At 40.7% G+C, this 12,258-nt stretch overlaps 2 protein-coding genes across 2 annotated transcripts; both read right to left on the bottom strand.

Moving 5' to 3' along the window:
• Positions 1–527: 527 nt before the first annotated feature.
• LOC122631947 (exopolyphosphatase PRUNE1) lies at positions 528–4,652 on the bottom strand. Its single transcript, XM_043818200.1, has 6 exons — positions 4,462–4,652; positions 3,829–4,076; positions 2,981–3,252; positions 1,962–2,203; positions 1,381–1,539; positions 528–834 (listed from the first exon to the last, which is right to left on the bottom strand). The coding sequence occupies exons 1-6, from the start codon at positions 4,495–4,497 to the stop codon at positions 661–663; spliced, it is 1,131 nt and encodes a 376-aa protein (XP_043674135.1). The 5' UTR covers positions 4,498–4,652; the 3' UTR covers positions 528–660.
• An 803-nt stretch (positions 4,653–5,455) lies between these two features.
• LOC122631677 (protein bowel-like) lies at positions 5,456–11,947 on the bottom strand. Its single transcript, XM_043817649.1, has 3 exons — positions 9,213–11,947; positions 8,030–8,813; positions 5,456–7,939 (listed from the first exon to the last, which is right to left on the bottom strand). The coding sequence occupies exons 2-3, from the start codon at positions 8,800–8,802 to the stop codon at positions 7,006–7,008; spliced, it is 1,707 nt and encodes a 568-aa protein (XP_043673584.1). The 5' UTR covers positions 8,803–8,813; positions 9,213–11,947; the 3' UTR covers positions 5,456–7,005.
• Positions 11,948–12,258: the final 311 nt, after the last annotated feature.

Here is a 12,258-nt window from a genome sequence, read left to right as displayed (position 1 = left end):
AGGTATTTCGAGGCTTTTCTCAACTCCTCTCTCTTTCTCTTTCTTCTTTGCCACTTCCATTGTCAAGGAAACGACTCGACTCTCTAGCTGGTTTCTATAGCAATGACTCGTTAAAAGTTTGTCGTTAATCTATGTCAGTATTTTGTTATTATTATCACAAACCGTTGTTAATATCTCAAACGTTACACGAGACGAATGATAGGGATATAATTCTATGATATGGAGATGATCAAAAGAAGTACGGAAATGGCGTAGACAGTGTGGTTAACGTTTATCGTCCTACGTTCGCCGCTCGGTTAAAACCACCGATCAAATAATGGACGTTTATGTCAGGACGATCGATTGAACTTGGAGAGAGAGTGAGTGGGGGAGAGAGGGAGAGAGAGATAGGGAGAGAATGTGGGGGAAAGAGAGAGAGAAAGAGGGAAGAGAAAGAGCAAGAAACAAAGGTGAAAAAGCGGAAAGAGGGGAAAAACGAGGGAAAGATAAATAGAAAGGGATGCAGAGGGTGAAACGCAGGTGGACCCTTTTACGCCAGTAATTAGTCACTTCTTTTTTCTCCGAGCGTGCTATGACGGCTACAATTACAGATGAATGCGTGATAAATATCCAAGTTAGATATTCTACCTATCTCAACCACAATATCTACATTTCCTTCCATTAACAAGCCCGCTCTTTTGACAATGTTTCTCTTATGATCGGTAATATTTGCTTCCGTGACGCACGAATGTTTCCTTGTTTATAGAGGAATACATTGTACTTTTCTTCTTTGATCCGTTTTTCCAATGTGAGCTCTAACTGAGGTTGAGTAGATCCGAGCAACGCGTTGATTATCTAAATGATCGTAAAAAAAAATTCTACTTTAGAAAGTTAGTGATTTTGTGTGTAAAAGAAAAGTAAAGAAAAAAAAAAAGAGAGAGAGAGAAAGAGATACGTAATAGAAGCTAATGCAGTAACGTGATGAATATTTTTCTGAAAGGATGCCTTTTTCCAAGCATCCTCTAGAATCTTGAGATATTCGATACTTGAATCCTTGATTTTCTGTATGTAGCTTGGAAAATCCAAATCCGAATATTCGGAAAAGGGAAAACTATTTACATCGAAATCGTTCGTATTCTCGGATAACTGATATTCGGGCATCCGTAAATCCAAAAAGGAAGTAACGGGTTTAGTTGGCCGTTTGAAGACGATACATAGAGAGGGTAGATTGGATTAGGCCGATGCGAAAAATCAAAAGGAAATGGATGGAAATGGAAAACGAAGTTCGACGGAGCACGTCGAGGAAGAAAAAGAGAAGAATTGAAAGAGAAAGAGAGAGAGAGAGAGAGAAATTGGGAAGGAAAAGAAATACCGACAAAAAGAGAGAACGATACTACTTACTTTATTTTCCAGACCATTGGTCAATAACGAAAAGACCGCGATGTCCCTGGTCACGTGGTCGTTTTTCAAGGAGAGTCCCATAAGGACAGCAAGTGTACACTTTTTGCTTTCCGTGAACTTCTCGACAGCTCGTAGAGCACCCTCCAAGGTGAGGAAATCCTGAGAATAGGCAAAGTATTTTGTACATCAGCGTGGAAAATCTGGAATTCGTTCATCTCCATTGGCATTCAACGGGCAAGAGAGTTTCGTTGAGAATAAGAGGGGTGACATCGATTTCGCTCGCACCCTCTCGATGGATTACGCATCGGGCTTGTTCGCGAGTGCCGATCTTAACGAACCCCATTCCAAACTTCCAAACTAAACGATGTAAATCAAACTTTCCTATCCTGAATAGGGATGGGGTTTAAAGACGACGAGTGTTTCGATCCTATTCAAATATTTTGCTTATTCCTTCGAAAGTAATTTTAAGTTCGACTGACGTATCAACTATTTGTCAATAACGGTCTACCACAGTTATTTATTATTTTTTTCATTTCGAATATGAGATGTAAAACTTTCGTTTTCCCCATTTTAACACTTACCTTGACTAATATCGGAAAGCCAATAAACGGTACACCACTTTCAAACTTCAAATCTCTAAGTATGAGATCATCAGGTGTTAATTCACTGATGTCCGTTTTTGCTGCAAGTATTCCCTGATAGACTTGGTCTCTATCGGAACCAAGGGACGAGATTCTCTCGAGAGTTTCCATAATTTCGCGATCGAGTGCTGTAGCACGATTTGCTTCTTCTGAGAAATTGCAAGTATCCAATAATATCGGACCTGATCGAAACATATCACACAAAAATTTTTGAGTCGATATTTGAACTAATAAATTAATCGTCTGTTATCGTTAGATCTCATTGTATACTATCCCCAGGAAAATTAGGAAAAGGATGCTCAAATTTTTTTTTATCTTAAACAGATTTTCTAACTATATGCTATTATGTTATTACTGTAGCAGTAATAGTAGTAGTAGTAGTAGTAGTAGTAGTAGTAGTAGTAGTAGTAGTAGTAGTAGTAGTGGTAGTAGTAGTGGTAGTATTTTAGAGTAGCGTTCGTTGTACTTGAACGAAGCGAGGCCGCATGTTTAATCCTTCGGCATTAGCGCGAAAACGGGGGAAAGCAGGTAGGTTTTCCCTAATGGCTTTATAAAATATGTAACTTGTGAAATTCTGTATTCCTTTCGGTTCGCGTCCACTTGTTCAACGTTCTTTCTCTTTCAAAGAATGATATAATTCAATGTTTTAAAAAATATACAAAGAAGAAAAAAGAAAAAAAAAAGGAAAGAAAAATCGAAGGTAGGAGGCAGAAGAAAAAGAAGAAAAAGAAGAAGAAAAAGAAGAAGAAGAAGAAGAAGAAAAAGAAGAAGAAAAAGAAGAAAGAGTTCGATAGAAGCATCAATAATTTTTCGTTCGATCCACCAGGAAGACTTTCGAGTCCCCCAGGATCGTCGATTTTCAAGGAAAATGGACGAGTAGAGGAAGTAGGAGGAGAAATGTAGGAAGGTAAAGGGAAGCTAGGCTCCAAAGGTATACGATGGAAGGAGGAAAAACTTGCCTCGTAAGAAGTTTGCCAGCCACGCGTCGACGGCTTCGGGATGTTTGATGAGAAGGTTGCGCGCGACGAGAGTGGCGCAGCTGCCGACCGCCTCTAAGTGAATCGTTTTCCCATGCCAGGGCCAGGATGCGTCCTGAGGACGGTGATCGATAATCTCGACGACTGAGTTGACCAAGGTCCTATCTTCGTTCGCCAGGACATGATGATCCACGAGTACAACTTCTACTTTATTTTCCCTATTTTCCGTTAGAATGTTCAGATCTATCTGATCCCTATGGACATAAATCGAGTCGATCAGATATACTTTGCTGAAAGAAACTTTCTACATCGATCTAAAAGAGAAAAAGAATGAAGATTAATAACTTTTGTCAAATTCGAGATAGTATTTGTAACAACGGGTCAAATAGTATGTCATTTATTCCTTACTCTAAATCAGCTCGGATCGTTTGTCTCATGACATCGAGGTCCACTTTCGTCAAAGTAATATCTACGAAAGTAACTGTCCATTTGTATGAGAGAGAAGGAGAGAGAGAAAGAGAGAGAGAGAGAGAGAGAGAGAGAGAAAGAGAGAGAGAAATCTATGATTGTATCTCTCGAGAGAAATGTATGAATTAACGGTTATTGTGAACTATACGATATAACCTTCTCCTCTGTTAGATTAAAACGATCGTGAGCTTATTTCTTTACTATTCATGATGCGAAATTAACTTTCTTAGTTCTGTATTTATGTATGCAAGTAAAAAGAATTGTATTTACACGAGACAAGTATTTGTCATGACTTTATGGCGTAGATTACAAAATAAATAGATTCTCTGTAAAGTAGGGAAAATGAACACGAGCTCTCTTACCTAAATGTCAAAAGTTCTTCTGAAATTCCATGCTTGCGGAAATAATAAATGACTTCGGTCTTAATTCGAAACTCTTTCTTGGCAACATTTAAAATAGGTATTACTGCAACATTTTCTTCATTTTGACTTTTTTTAGTTTCATTCAAATATTCACAAAATCCTTGAGCCAAAGCGCAGACTGCCGAATCCAAGTCGCAAGTTTGATTTCCAAGGACAATACGAATTGTATAGTATGCAGATAATTTCGTCTAAACGAAATGATAAATCGGCATATAATGTAGATAATTATGATAATTTGAATAATCACAAAGATATATTATATATCGTATATTGAAATTATATTTTGTTACGTTTTGATATCATAGCTTGTATTCCGTTTAAAAAAAAATTCAATATAATCTGAATATACTTTCGAATTTAATCGAATTGAGCAACAATCGAAAGTTAGTTCCTATTTACGCCACCAGAGGTTAGCAACGACTTGAGAAGAAATAGTTTCTGTATCGCATTGATTAATATAATTATCGTTTCGTAGAATAAATAAAAAACGACATATAAAATATTTGTATTTATCTTTCGTAAATATTTCTTTAAATAATGAAGAATAATATTGAAAAAGATATCGTTACTTACTAGAGCTGTTTTTGACGCAGTTAGAAATGTTTCCATAATTTTGCGTTGTTTCTCACCGTTTGAAGATTGAAGAAATTTAAGAAATGTTTCTTACGAATCTTTAAATAAAAGTGAAATTATTTAAGTAACAGTAGCTCTAGAAATAAATTATAATACAGAGTTGCACGTAATGTTAGTCACAAGGTTGCAAATCGATGTGTAACATGTGAGAGCGAACATAACCTATACGATACGATAGGTTTTCCAACTATTTTAATAATTTTATATTAATTAAAAAAAGTGAAACAGCTTGTTCGCATTTCATCGATACGAATAATATATATATATATAATTTATAAAAATATATATTCTTATAAGTGTAGAATTTTTTCTTTCTTCGTCATTTACGCAATGCAATCTATATTACCGACAAGTTAACCAGAGAATCCGATAGTAAGTTAAAAACAGAATATTAGTGCCATCTAACGTTAAATTTGAATTATATAATATATTTGGTACCATCTCATGTAATTATTTATTCTGATATATATTTTTCTTATATATCGTTATTAAATAATGATTAGTTAACTCGAATTATATTAAGAAAATAATAATATTTATTAATATAATCGAGAGAGAAAGAGAGAGAGAGAAAAAGTGCAAAGAATTTCTTCTTTTTGGAATATAATTTCTTTATCGAATGAAGAACTACTAGATGGTTAATTGTAGGTACGGTAGATCCACGCAAAACTTATTCATTATTATCAATACATAAAGTTAATACGAACATTATTACACTAGTTCTACGATACAAAGCATTACTCTCTAGTAGTACTATGTAAAGCCTAGATCTGCGCAATCTATTCTTCGAGTATTCACGGAAGTAGTGGTATCGTAGTTTAATTTTTTCAAGATAATTTACGATCAGCACATTATAATGTAAATTTATAAATGTTTTGTTAGATGTCTTTTTGAATGATTCTGCAGGTATAGGTAAGATAAACTTAGCAACTTGTTGATCTCTTCAATGTTGCCTTACGTCTGTATTTGTGTAGTATCTTTTATTTTTCATCTGTCTTAATATATAATTTACAAACTTACTTAACGCACGTATAAATCTAAAAATATAGATATTTATGTTGAGCATAAACAGAAAACGTATAAAATAACAGGAGATTTAGCTCGTCTTTGTGCTTTTGTAAATTATCGCTTGGACGGCCGTCATTGTACGTAGTACATTGTACATCGTAGATATCACTATACATTCTCTCTCAGTATTGAAAAAAAAATCCTCATTTCAATTCCCATTCTCTTGGGAGTGTAACACAAACGCGGAATTAAATTCCTATATACTGTCCATTATTAATAACGTGTAATAACTTTCGATCCATTTTCAACAGATCTTTCGTCTTACTTATTTCGAATAAAATGATTTTCGTTAAAATGGAAGACATCGGTGTCTTTCAGCAAAGTGTCTCTCAAATATAATAATTTTCACTCAAGAATCATTATCCTTAATGTTCGAAGTTTCGGTAAACACGAACACACTTATCCGGAAGAAAAGAATAAAGAAAAAAAAAAAAAAAGAAAAGAAAAGAAAAGAAAAAAGGAAGGAAAACAGTTTTCTTTCTCTCATCCTAGAATTTTTATGGGATTCACCGAGAAGAAAATATAGTTTTGGTCGGTCGCATAACACAGACACAAAGGTCCTTTTTGTGGTCGAACACAAAAGGACCCTTAATGGTTCCTCTCTCAGGAGCAAAGGGAAAAAAGAAGGCAGCATTCGTCGAGGGTCGGAATATTTTTAGATGCGAGCAGGAGCAGGTAGTACTAAAAGTGGGATTCAAGTAGTTTCGACACCGTATTGCACCTGCTACCACCGTGGCAACAGTGGCACAGGTTCCACCGTGACCACGAAATTTGCATTACCCCTTCTCCAAAATTTACGAGAGACAAAGCACTTCGGCTTATTGTCTTTTTTTAATCTTTTCTTCTCCTTTCTCTTTTTCTTCGTTTTATTTCTCTTCGCTATTTACTATTCGATTCTTGATGTATCTTCTTCTACAGGGCGATCAGTACTATATCCCAAATATTTAGTCGATTCGTGTAAAATGAATGATAAGTAGTACAGTCGTACAAAAGGCACATTTTCTTTATTCCGATAATAATTTCACTTCTTATCGTCCAATTTACTTGCTAAAAAAACTGTGTACTTTCAAAGACCGTAACAATATATCTTTTTCTAACTCGTAAATGTTTGACTAACGTAAGAAGGCACGCTTCGGCAATACTTTCCTTTAATCTTTTCGAATGATGCTGATAAAATCCAGATCGTGATAGCACCGCGACTAGAGATATAACTTCGCTGGCACATAATAATAATGGTCGTTAAAGTTGTACGTGTTCTCAAAGGGACACCTTGTATATGTACAGTTGGAAAATATAAGTAAAGTACGGAAGACATAGGATGTAGAAAATTGTTTGATCTTCAATTACTTTCGAATCGTTCTCTTCGTTGTTTTCTCTTCGTTGGAGAACGTTCGATAGAATTAGTAGAATAATTTTCTATCGACGCATGATATCGGCGATCGTGAATCCTTGCCTGGTGGGTGCAGGCCTGGGTGGTGGAGGTGGCTGAGGAGTCGGTGCTCTCGGAGGCCTTTCAATTTCCTCTTCGCGTTCTCTTTCACGATCTCTTTCTCTGTTTTGTTTCATCTCCCGTTCTCTTTCACGTTCTCGTTCCTGAAGTTCCAAGAAAACTCTCGATGGACCTGGTGACCCGAGTCTTCGACGATACGACGAGAGTATCAGAGGAGGTGGTGGTGGCAAAGCTGCTGGAGGATTTTGCGTGTTTGAGTGAGTCGAACTACTGCTGGTTATCGTGGAAGGTTTTACGGTAGGTAATAGATCTCTTCTGATCTGTAATTGAGGCCTCTGTCGAAGCGGAGGAGCTGGTACTGGAGTTGGTGCTGATGCCGTCGATGGAGTCGGTGCTGATGTTGGCGCAGACACAGGTGCTGACGTTGATGCTGGAGGTGGTGGCGGTGGTGGTGGGCCTGGTATCGATTGGGCTTGAGTTTGATAACCAGAAGTACTCGCCGACGTGCTTGCTAGCGACGAACTCGTCGAAGAAGACGAGGGCATAGACGAACCTGATTCCGGACCACAATCTTCTTCTGGACTATCATCGTCCCTAAGTGCCTCTTCCAAAGCCTCTGGAGGAACGTCACCGACCGCATGAGTAAGTGCATGCCTCCTGAGGTCACAATTCCTACGAAAAACTTTTCCGCAGGACGTACACTCGTACGGTTTGTGATCCGTATGTGTCAAAAGGTGAGTCTTTAGGTTACTGCGTTGATTGAAACTTCTCGCGCATACCGGACACTTGTGTGGCGATTCTTCCATATGAAGAATCTTATGCACGGCTAGAGTGCGACTTTGACAGAAACCTTTTCCACACTCGCCACATTTGAACGGTTTCTCTTTGCTATGGATATACCTGAAATGTGCGATATTTCGTAATATCAAATTGTTTTTATCGAATTGCTTATCTTTTATGTGCATTAGATGATAAAATCGATTAACCTACCTGTGATCTCGAAGATGATCCTGCCGTCTGAAGGCCTTACCGCAAATATCGCACGAATACGGTCTTTCATCCGTGTGTGTCCTTTCGTGAATGAGAAGATTATAGGATTTCGTAAACTGTCGGTTACAAAATTTACATATGAATTGCTTCTTCGGCCTGGATGCTCTGCCGGGAGCTCTCAATAATCTTCGATCGAGATGCTGATGAGCCAATGGTCCACCCGGAGGATAGAGAGCGGAACTACCAGGGAAAGGACCTGCAAAAACTGGGTATCCAGGTGGTGGTTCCAAAAGAGGTGGCGGTGGAAGAAGTAGAGCTCTCGCTGCCAATTCTTTTCTTTTATCGGCCATCATAGCCATAATTTCGTAACTGGACGATCCTTTTCTAGCCACGGATTGTTCGGGACCGACTTCGTGGTCCGTGTTTCCGCTGGTAGACGAGGAAGGTGGTAATCCTGGAAGATGAGGATGCATCTCGCTGGGATAAGGAGCGAGATGCAATCTGGAAGGTACTACGGGTACGAAAGCGGATGATTCTCGATGATGAGGATGGCCTAGACCAGTCACCAAGCCATGTCGATGTTGATGATAAGCCGCGAGGGCACCGGAAGGATCGAATCCTCTAGAGGACGACTGTCCGGAAGAGGCTGAGGACGATGTCCCTGAAGATGATGGAGCAGATCGCGAAGACGGACCAAGTGGTAGGTCACGACCTCTGCTGGATTCTTCAGAAGCCGTGGCCGAAGCCGGCGTCACGACTAGATCCGTCGGCATATCGAAGACTTCTAAAAAAGCATCGTGAAAAGATCACGGTCGTTGATTCTGTACAGCCGTAATAGATAATTATCTAGACGATCAGGATTCTAGATATTCAGAAAGAAACGCATTAGAAAGACTACACGAAGTCGAAGTATCGGAGCTCCGTCTTGAATAAATATTCTCTTTTAAGCAAGCTCGGACGGCGATCGTCGATATCGCGGGCCAGCACGCGTTTCACGAACGTGAACTGGTTATCTCGAGCCGAGCACACCTGCTAACATGGCTTCCGCGGGGGCCCAGCGGTCACGGCTGGTCCCAGCGGCCATGTTGGAATCGTGAATGCCCGTAGGACTTGAAAAGTAATAGAGAGACGCCTTCCTAAGCGTTCTTTCATCGATTAATCGAAAATATTCAAACGTGCTTACCGGAAGGAAGACGAAAGGGAAGTTTCCCGAAAGTTCCTTAATCTTCAAAACTCAACATTTGCATTTCACCGCGATTAGAAAGAATCTCACGAGTACTCCAAAGAGAAAAGACGATCATTCGTCTTCTCGTTCTCCCTTGTTTACAATGAACTGCCACAACGCACTCTATTTCTCTCTCTCACTTTCTTTTTGCCGACACTTTGATCTCGAGAGATTCAAGGCATTCCGTGCACGCGCTCCTTCTCGGTCGATGGCGCGCGAGCGCGCACGCACACGCACGCACATGCACGCTTGGCTCAGGAAGTAGCACCAGCGACTAATACAGCGTACTCGTTAACGACAGGAAAGACTGCAAAAGGTATTCTATCGGTCGTGACATCGCGGATAATTTGCGAAGAAGTTTGCGAGACTCTCGCGTATCCGATATATAGATAACGCGATGTTATACATACATACATACATATATATATGTCTGTCTATCTCTCTCTTTCACTCCTGTTTCTTGAGTACACGTATCTTACTGTGGTGACGGCGTAGCGCGCGCGGTTTAACTGCGTGTCGGACGCTCTCGGACGCGATCGGCTTCCACGGCGCACAGAGAGAGCGCACGCAGCCAAGAAGAAACACGAACACGCAAAAGCAACACACAGGTAAAAGGGAAGCACGGCGTCAGAGCGGCGCAACTCGCCTGGGAGTCTTTCCGTTCGGCTGCCGCTGGTAGCGCTGCTGCTGGATGCTGCGCGACCGGACCTCGCCGGCTCCCTTCCTTTTCTCGTGCCGCTCAGCAATACAGAAAGAGACAGACGGAAAGATTGAGAACTGGGAGGGGAGCTCACGGTTATCGTACCTACCAGAGCCTGCGACGCGCAGGTTGAACGTAGGAGAGACTGACTTGGGTAGGACGGTGGTATGTGTGCGAGGCTCAGGTTTGTATTTAGTATTTGGAGTACCCTCAACGTTAAAGGTTCAACACTGCCAAATTTTTGTTAATCTTTAGTTAAGGATTACGGATTGTTTTGGTCATCACCTACTTGCGTTCACATCAAAGAAATTTTTCTTCGATTTCGAACTTCTTATTCTTCGAGATTCGATGAAAGAAACTTTGTAAGAGTAGGCAAATGTTTGATGTCAAGACGTAATAGCGTACAGCACTGAGGAAGGAGATCGTTGGTGGGATGAGGACGAGGGGGTGCGGTCGGTGCACCCCGCCATAAGCCAGAGGCACTCGGAGAGATCGAGTCGCCTTCTCTCCCTCTCTCTTACCTTATCTCCCTCCTTGCTCCCTGCCCCTTCGCTACTTCTTTTTTTCCCTTTCCGTCTCTTTCTTCTGGCAGCAGCCGCCGACGCCCAGCCGGTTTTACACCTGAGAACCGATTCATTCTACCTTCTTGGACTGACGCTCCTAGTTCTTCTTAGTTTCCACTTGGAATTACGAGTCAACATGCAAATCATCGCGATCAGCTGCGAGCCAAGTTCTTGGAGATCCGAATTTTTTTTTCAAGATGAACTCGAAAATCGATTTCTTCATTTCTTTTTCTTTTTCTTCTTTCGTTTCTTTCGTATTGTAAGCAATCGACTTTCGAGTTATTACGTTCTATATCGGTAATAAAGACGATAAGATTCTCGTAATCGAGGAAACGCGCCGTTTATTGCTTTATGACTCTCCGTGGTTTCTCGGTCTTTTTCCGAAACGAACGAAACCAATGGCCCGAGACTCTCCTCTCACGGTTGACCGCATCGAAACGTAAACGTGGCAGGTACCTGGTAGGACGAACGAATCAATCGCATGGCCTGTGTTTTCAGTGTGCATCCTCGAGATAAGAAGGGCCTGAGTACATACTCGGCTACATTCTCTCTTTTTCTCTCCGAGGACTGAGTTATCGCGTTGCTTAACGTTTCGGAAGCTTTTCGATAATACTTTTGCGAGTTGCTTCTTTTTAAAAACGATAGAAGACACGTGTCTTTCTCTCTTTTCTCTTCTTTTTTTTTGAACTTTTTTTAGGAAAATTTTGGAACAACAGTCATTTAGAAAAATTGTAAAAGATAGCCGAGTATTCTCGATATTCGCTATACGAAGTTACGAAGAAGAAGAAGAGAACGATTGGTACAGCGTGCAACTGCCTCTGGCGTCGTTTTCTTCGGTGAACTAGTTCCCTCTTCTCTCTCTCTCTCTCTCTCTCTCTCTCTCTCTCTCTCTCTCTCTCTCTCTTTCTCTCTTTCACATGGTCGATCCATTCCACCACATCGCAGTCTTACTACTACCATAACGTATCTCGAGGACTACGATCGCCAGCGTCCAGCGAGCAACGTCACCGAGAAGATCACCGTTCAAAGTTGGAGAGAGAGAGAGAGAGAGAGAGAGAGAGAGAGAGAGACAGACAGACAGAGAGGAGAAGAGAAGAGAAGAGAAGAGTAGATACAAAGATTCCAGCGAGTTCGAATGGGCCAAGATAAACAGCGAAAAGTTAGCTTCGTAAATGTAAAAGAAGGAACTTCTACTAAGTTTTGATCGAACTGACTCTAAAAGGACCTGTCCTTAAATTTGTGTGACTCGAAGCACTTTCTTGTGCGGTGCGTCGATTTGCCGCACGGTGACTCGTTGGAATCGTCGCTTTATTCCGCTCAGGGAGCCAAAGAGAAGGACATAAAGGCGGGATCCGATTGGAAGGGATGCCAAGCTCCGTGAAAGTTAAGAGGAAGGAGAAGAGAATATGAGAGAATGAGAGAGAGAGAGAGATAGATAGATAGAGAGAGAGAGAGAGAGAGAGAGAGAGAGAGAGAGAGAGAGAGAGAGAGAGAGAGATGGACCAAGACGGTGTTACTACGTGCACGGGACCCACGAACCGGCCACCGCATACCTGCACGACGCGTAATGAGAACATACCAGCGTCGTTCGGCCTGCTATCTGCTATCAAACGGATACCAACCACGGACCGACTCTATCTGGGGCCCTCAATTCTTCTTACAAAATTATCGAGAACTCATGGAGTCGATTTTTGTTTTCGATTCTTTTTCATCGTTCAAAATGAATGTTTAGATCTCTTTT

Source organism: Vespula pensylvanica, chromosome 9 (assembly GCF_014466175.1).
Source record: "Vespula pensylvanica isolate Volc-1 chromosome 9, ASM1446617v1, whole genome shotgun sequence".
In the NCBI taxonomy this organism is placed as follows: Eukaryota; Metazoa; Arthropoda; class Insecta; order Hymenoptera; family Vespidae; genus Vespula; species Vespula pensylvanica.
The sequence above is the reverse complement of the archived record's forward strand: the minus strand, read 5'-3'. Positions and strand labels throughout refer to the sequence as shown.

Bases quoted from the DNA above. Each gene is read 5' to 3' on its own strand.
- LOC122631947 (XM_043818200.1), bottom strand. From the start codon at position 4,497: ATGGAAACATTTCTAACTGCGTCAAAAACAGCTCTA. The intron at 3,253-3,828 runs GTAAGAGAGCTC...TTATGTCCATAG, and splicing joins GAAGAACTTTTGACATTTAG to GGATCAGATAGATCTGAACA. The intron at 2,204-2,980 runs GCAAGTTTTTCC...TGTTTCGATCAG, and splicing joins GCTGGCAAACTTCTTACGAG to GTCCGATATTATTGGATACT.
- LOC122631677 (XM_043817649.1), bottom strand. From the start codon at position 8,802: ATGCCGACGGATCTAGTCGTGACGCCGGCTTCGGCCACGGCTTCTGAA. The intron at 7,940-8,029 runs GTAGGTTAATCG...CGCACATTTCAG, and splicing joins GATCATCTTCGAGATCACAG to GTATATCCATAGCAAAGAGA.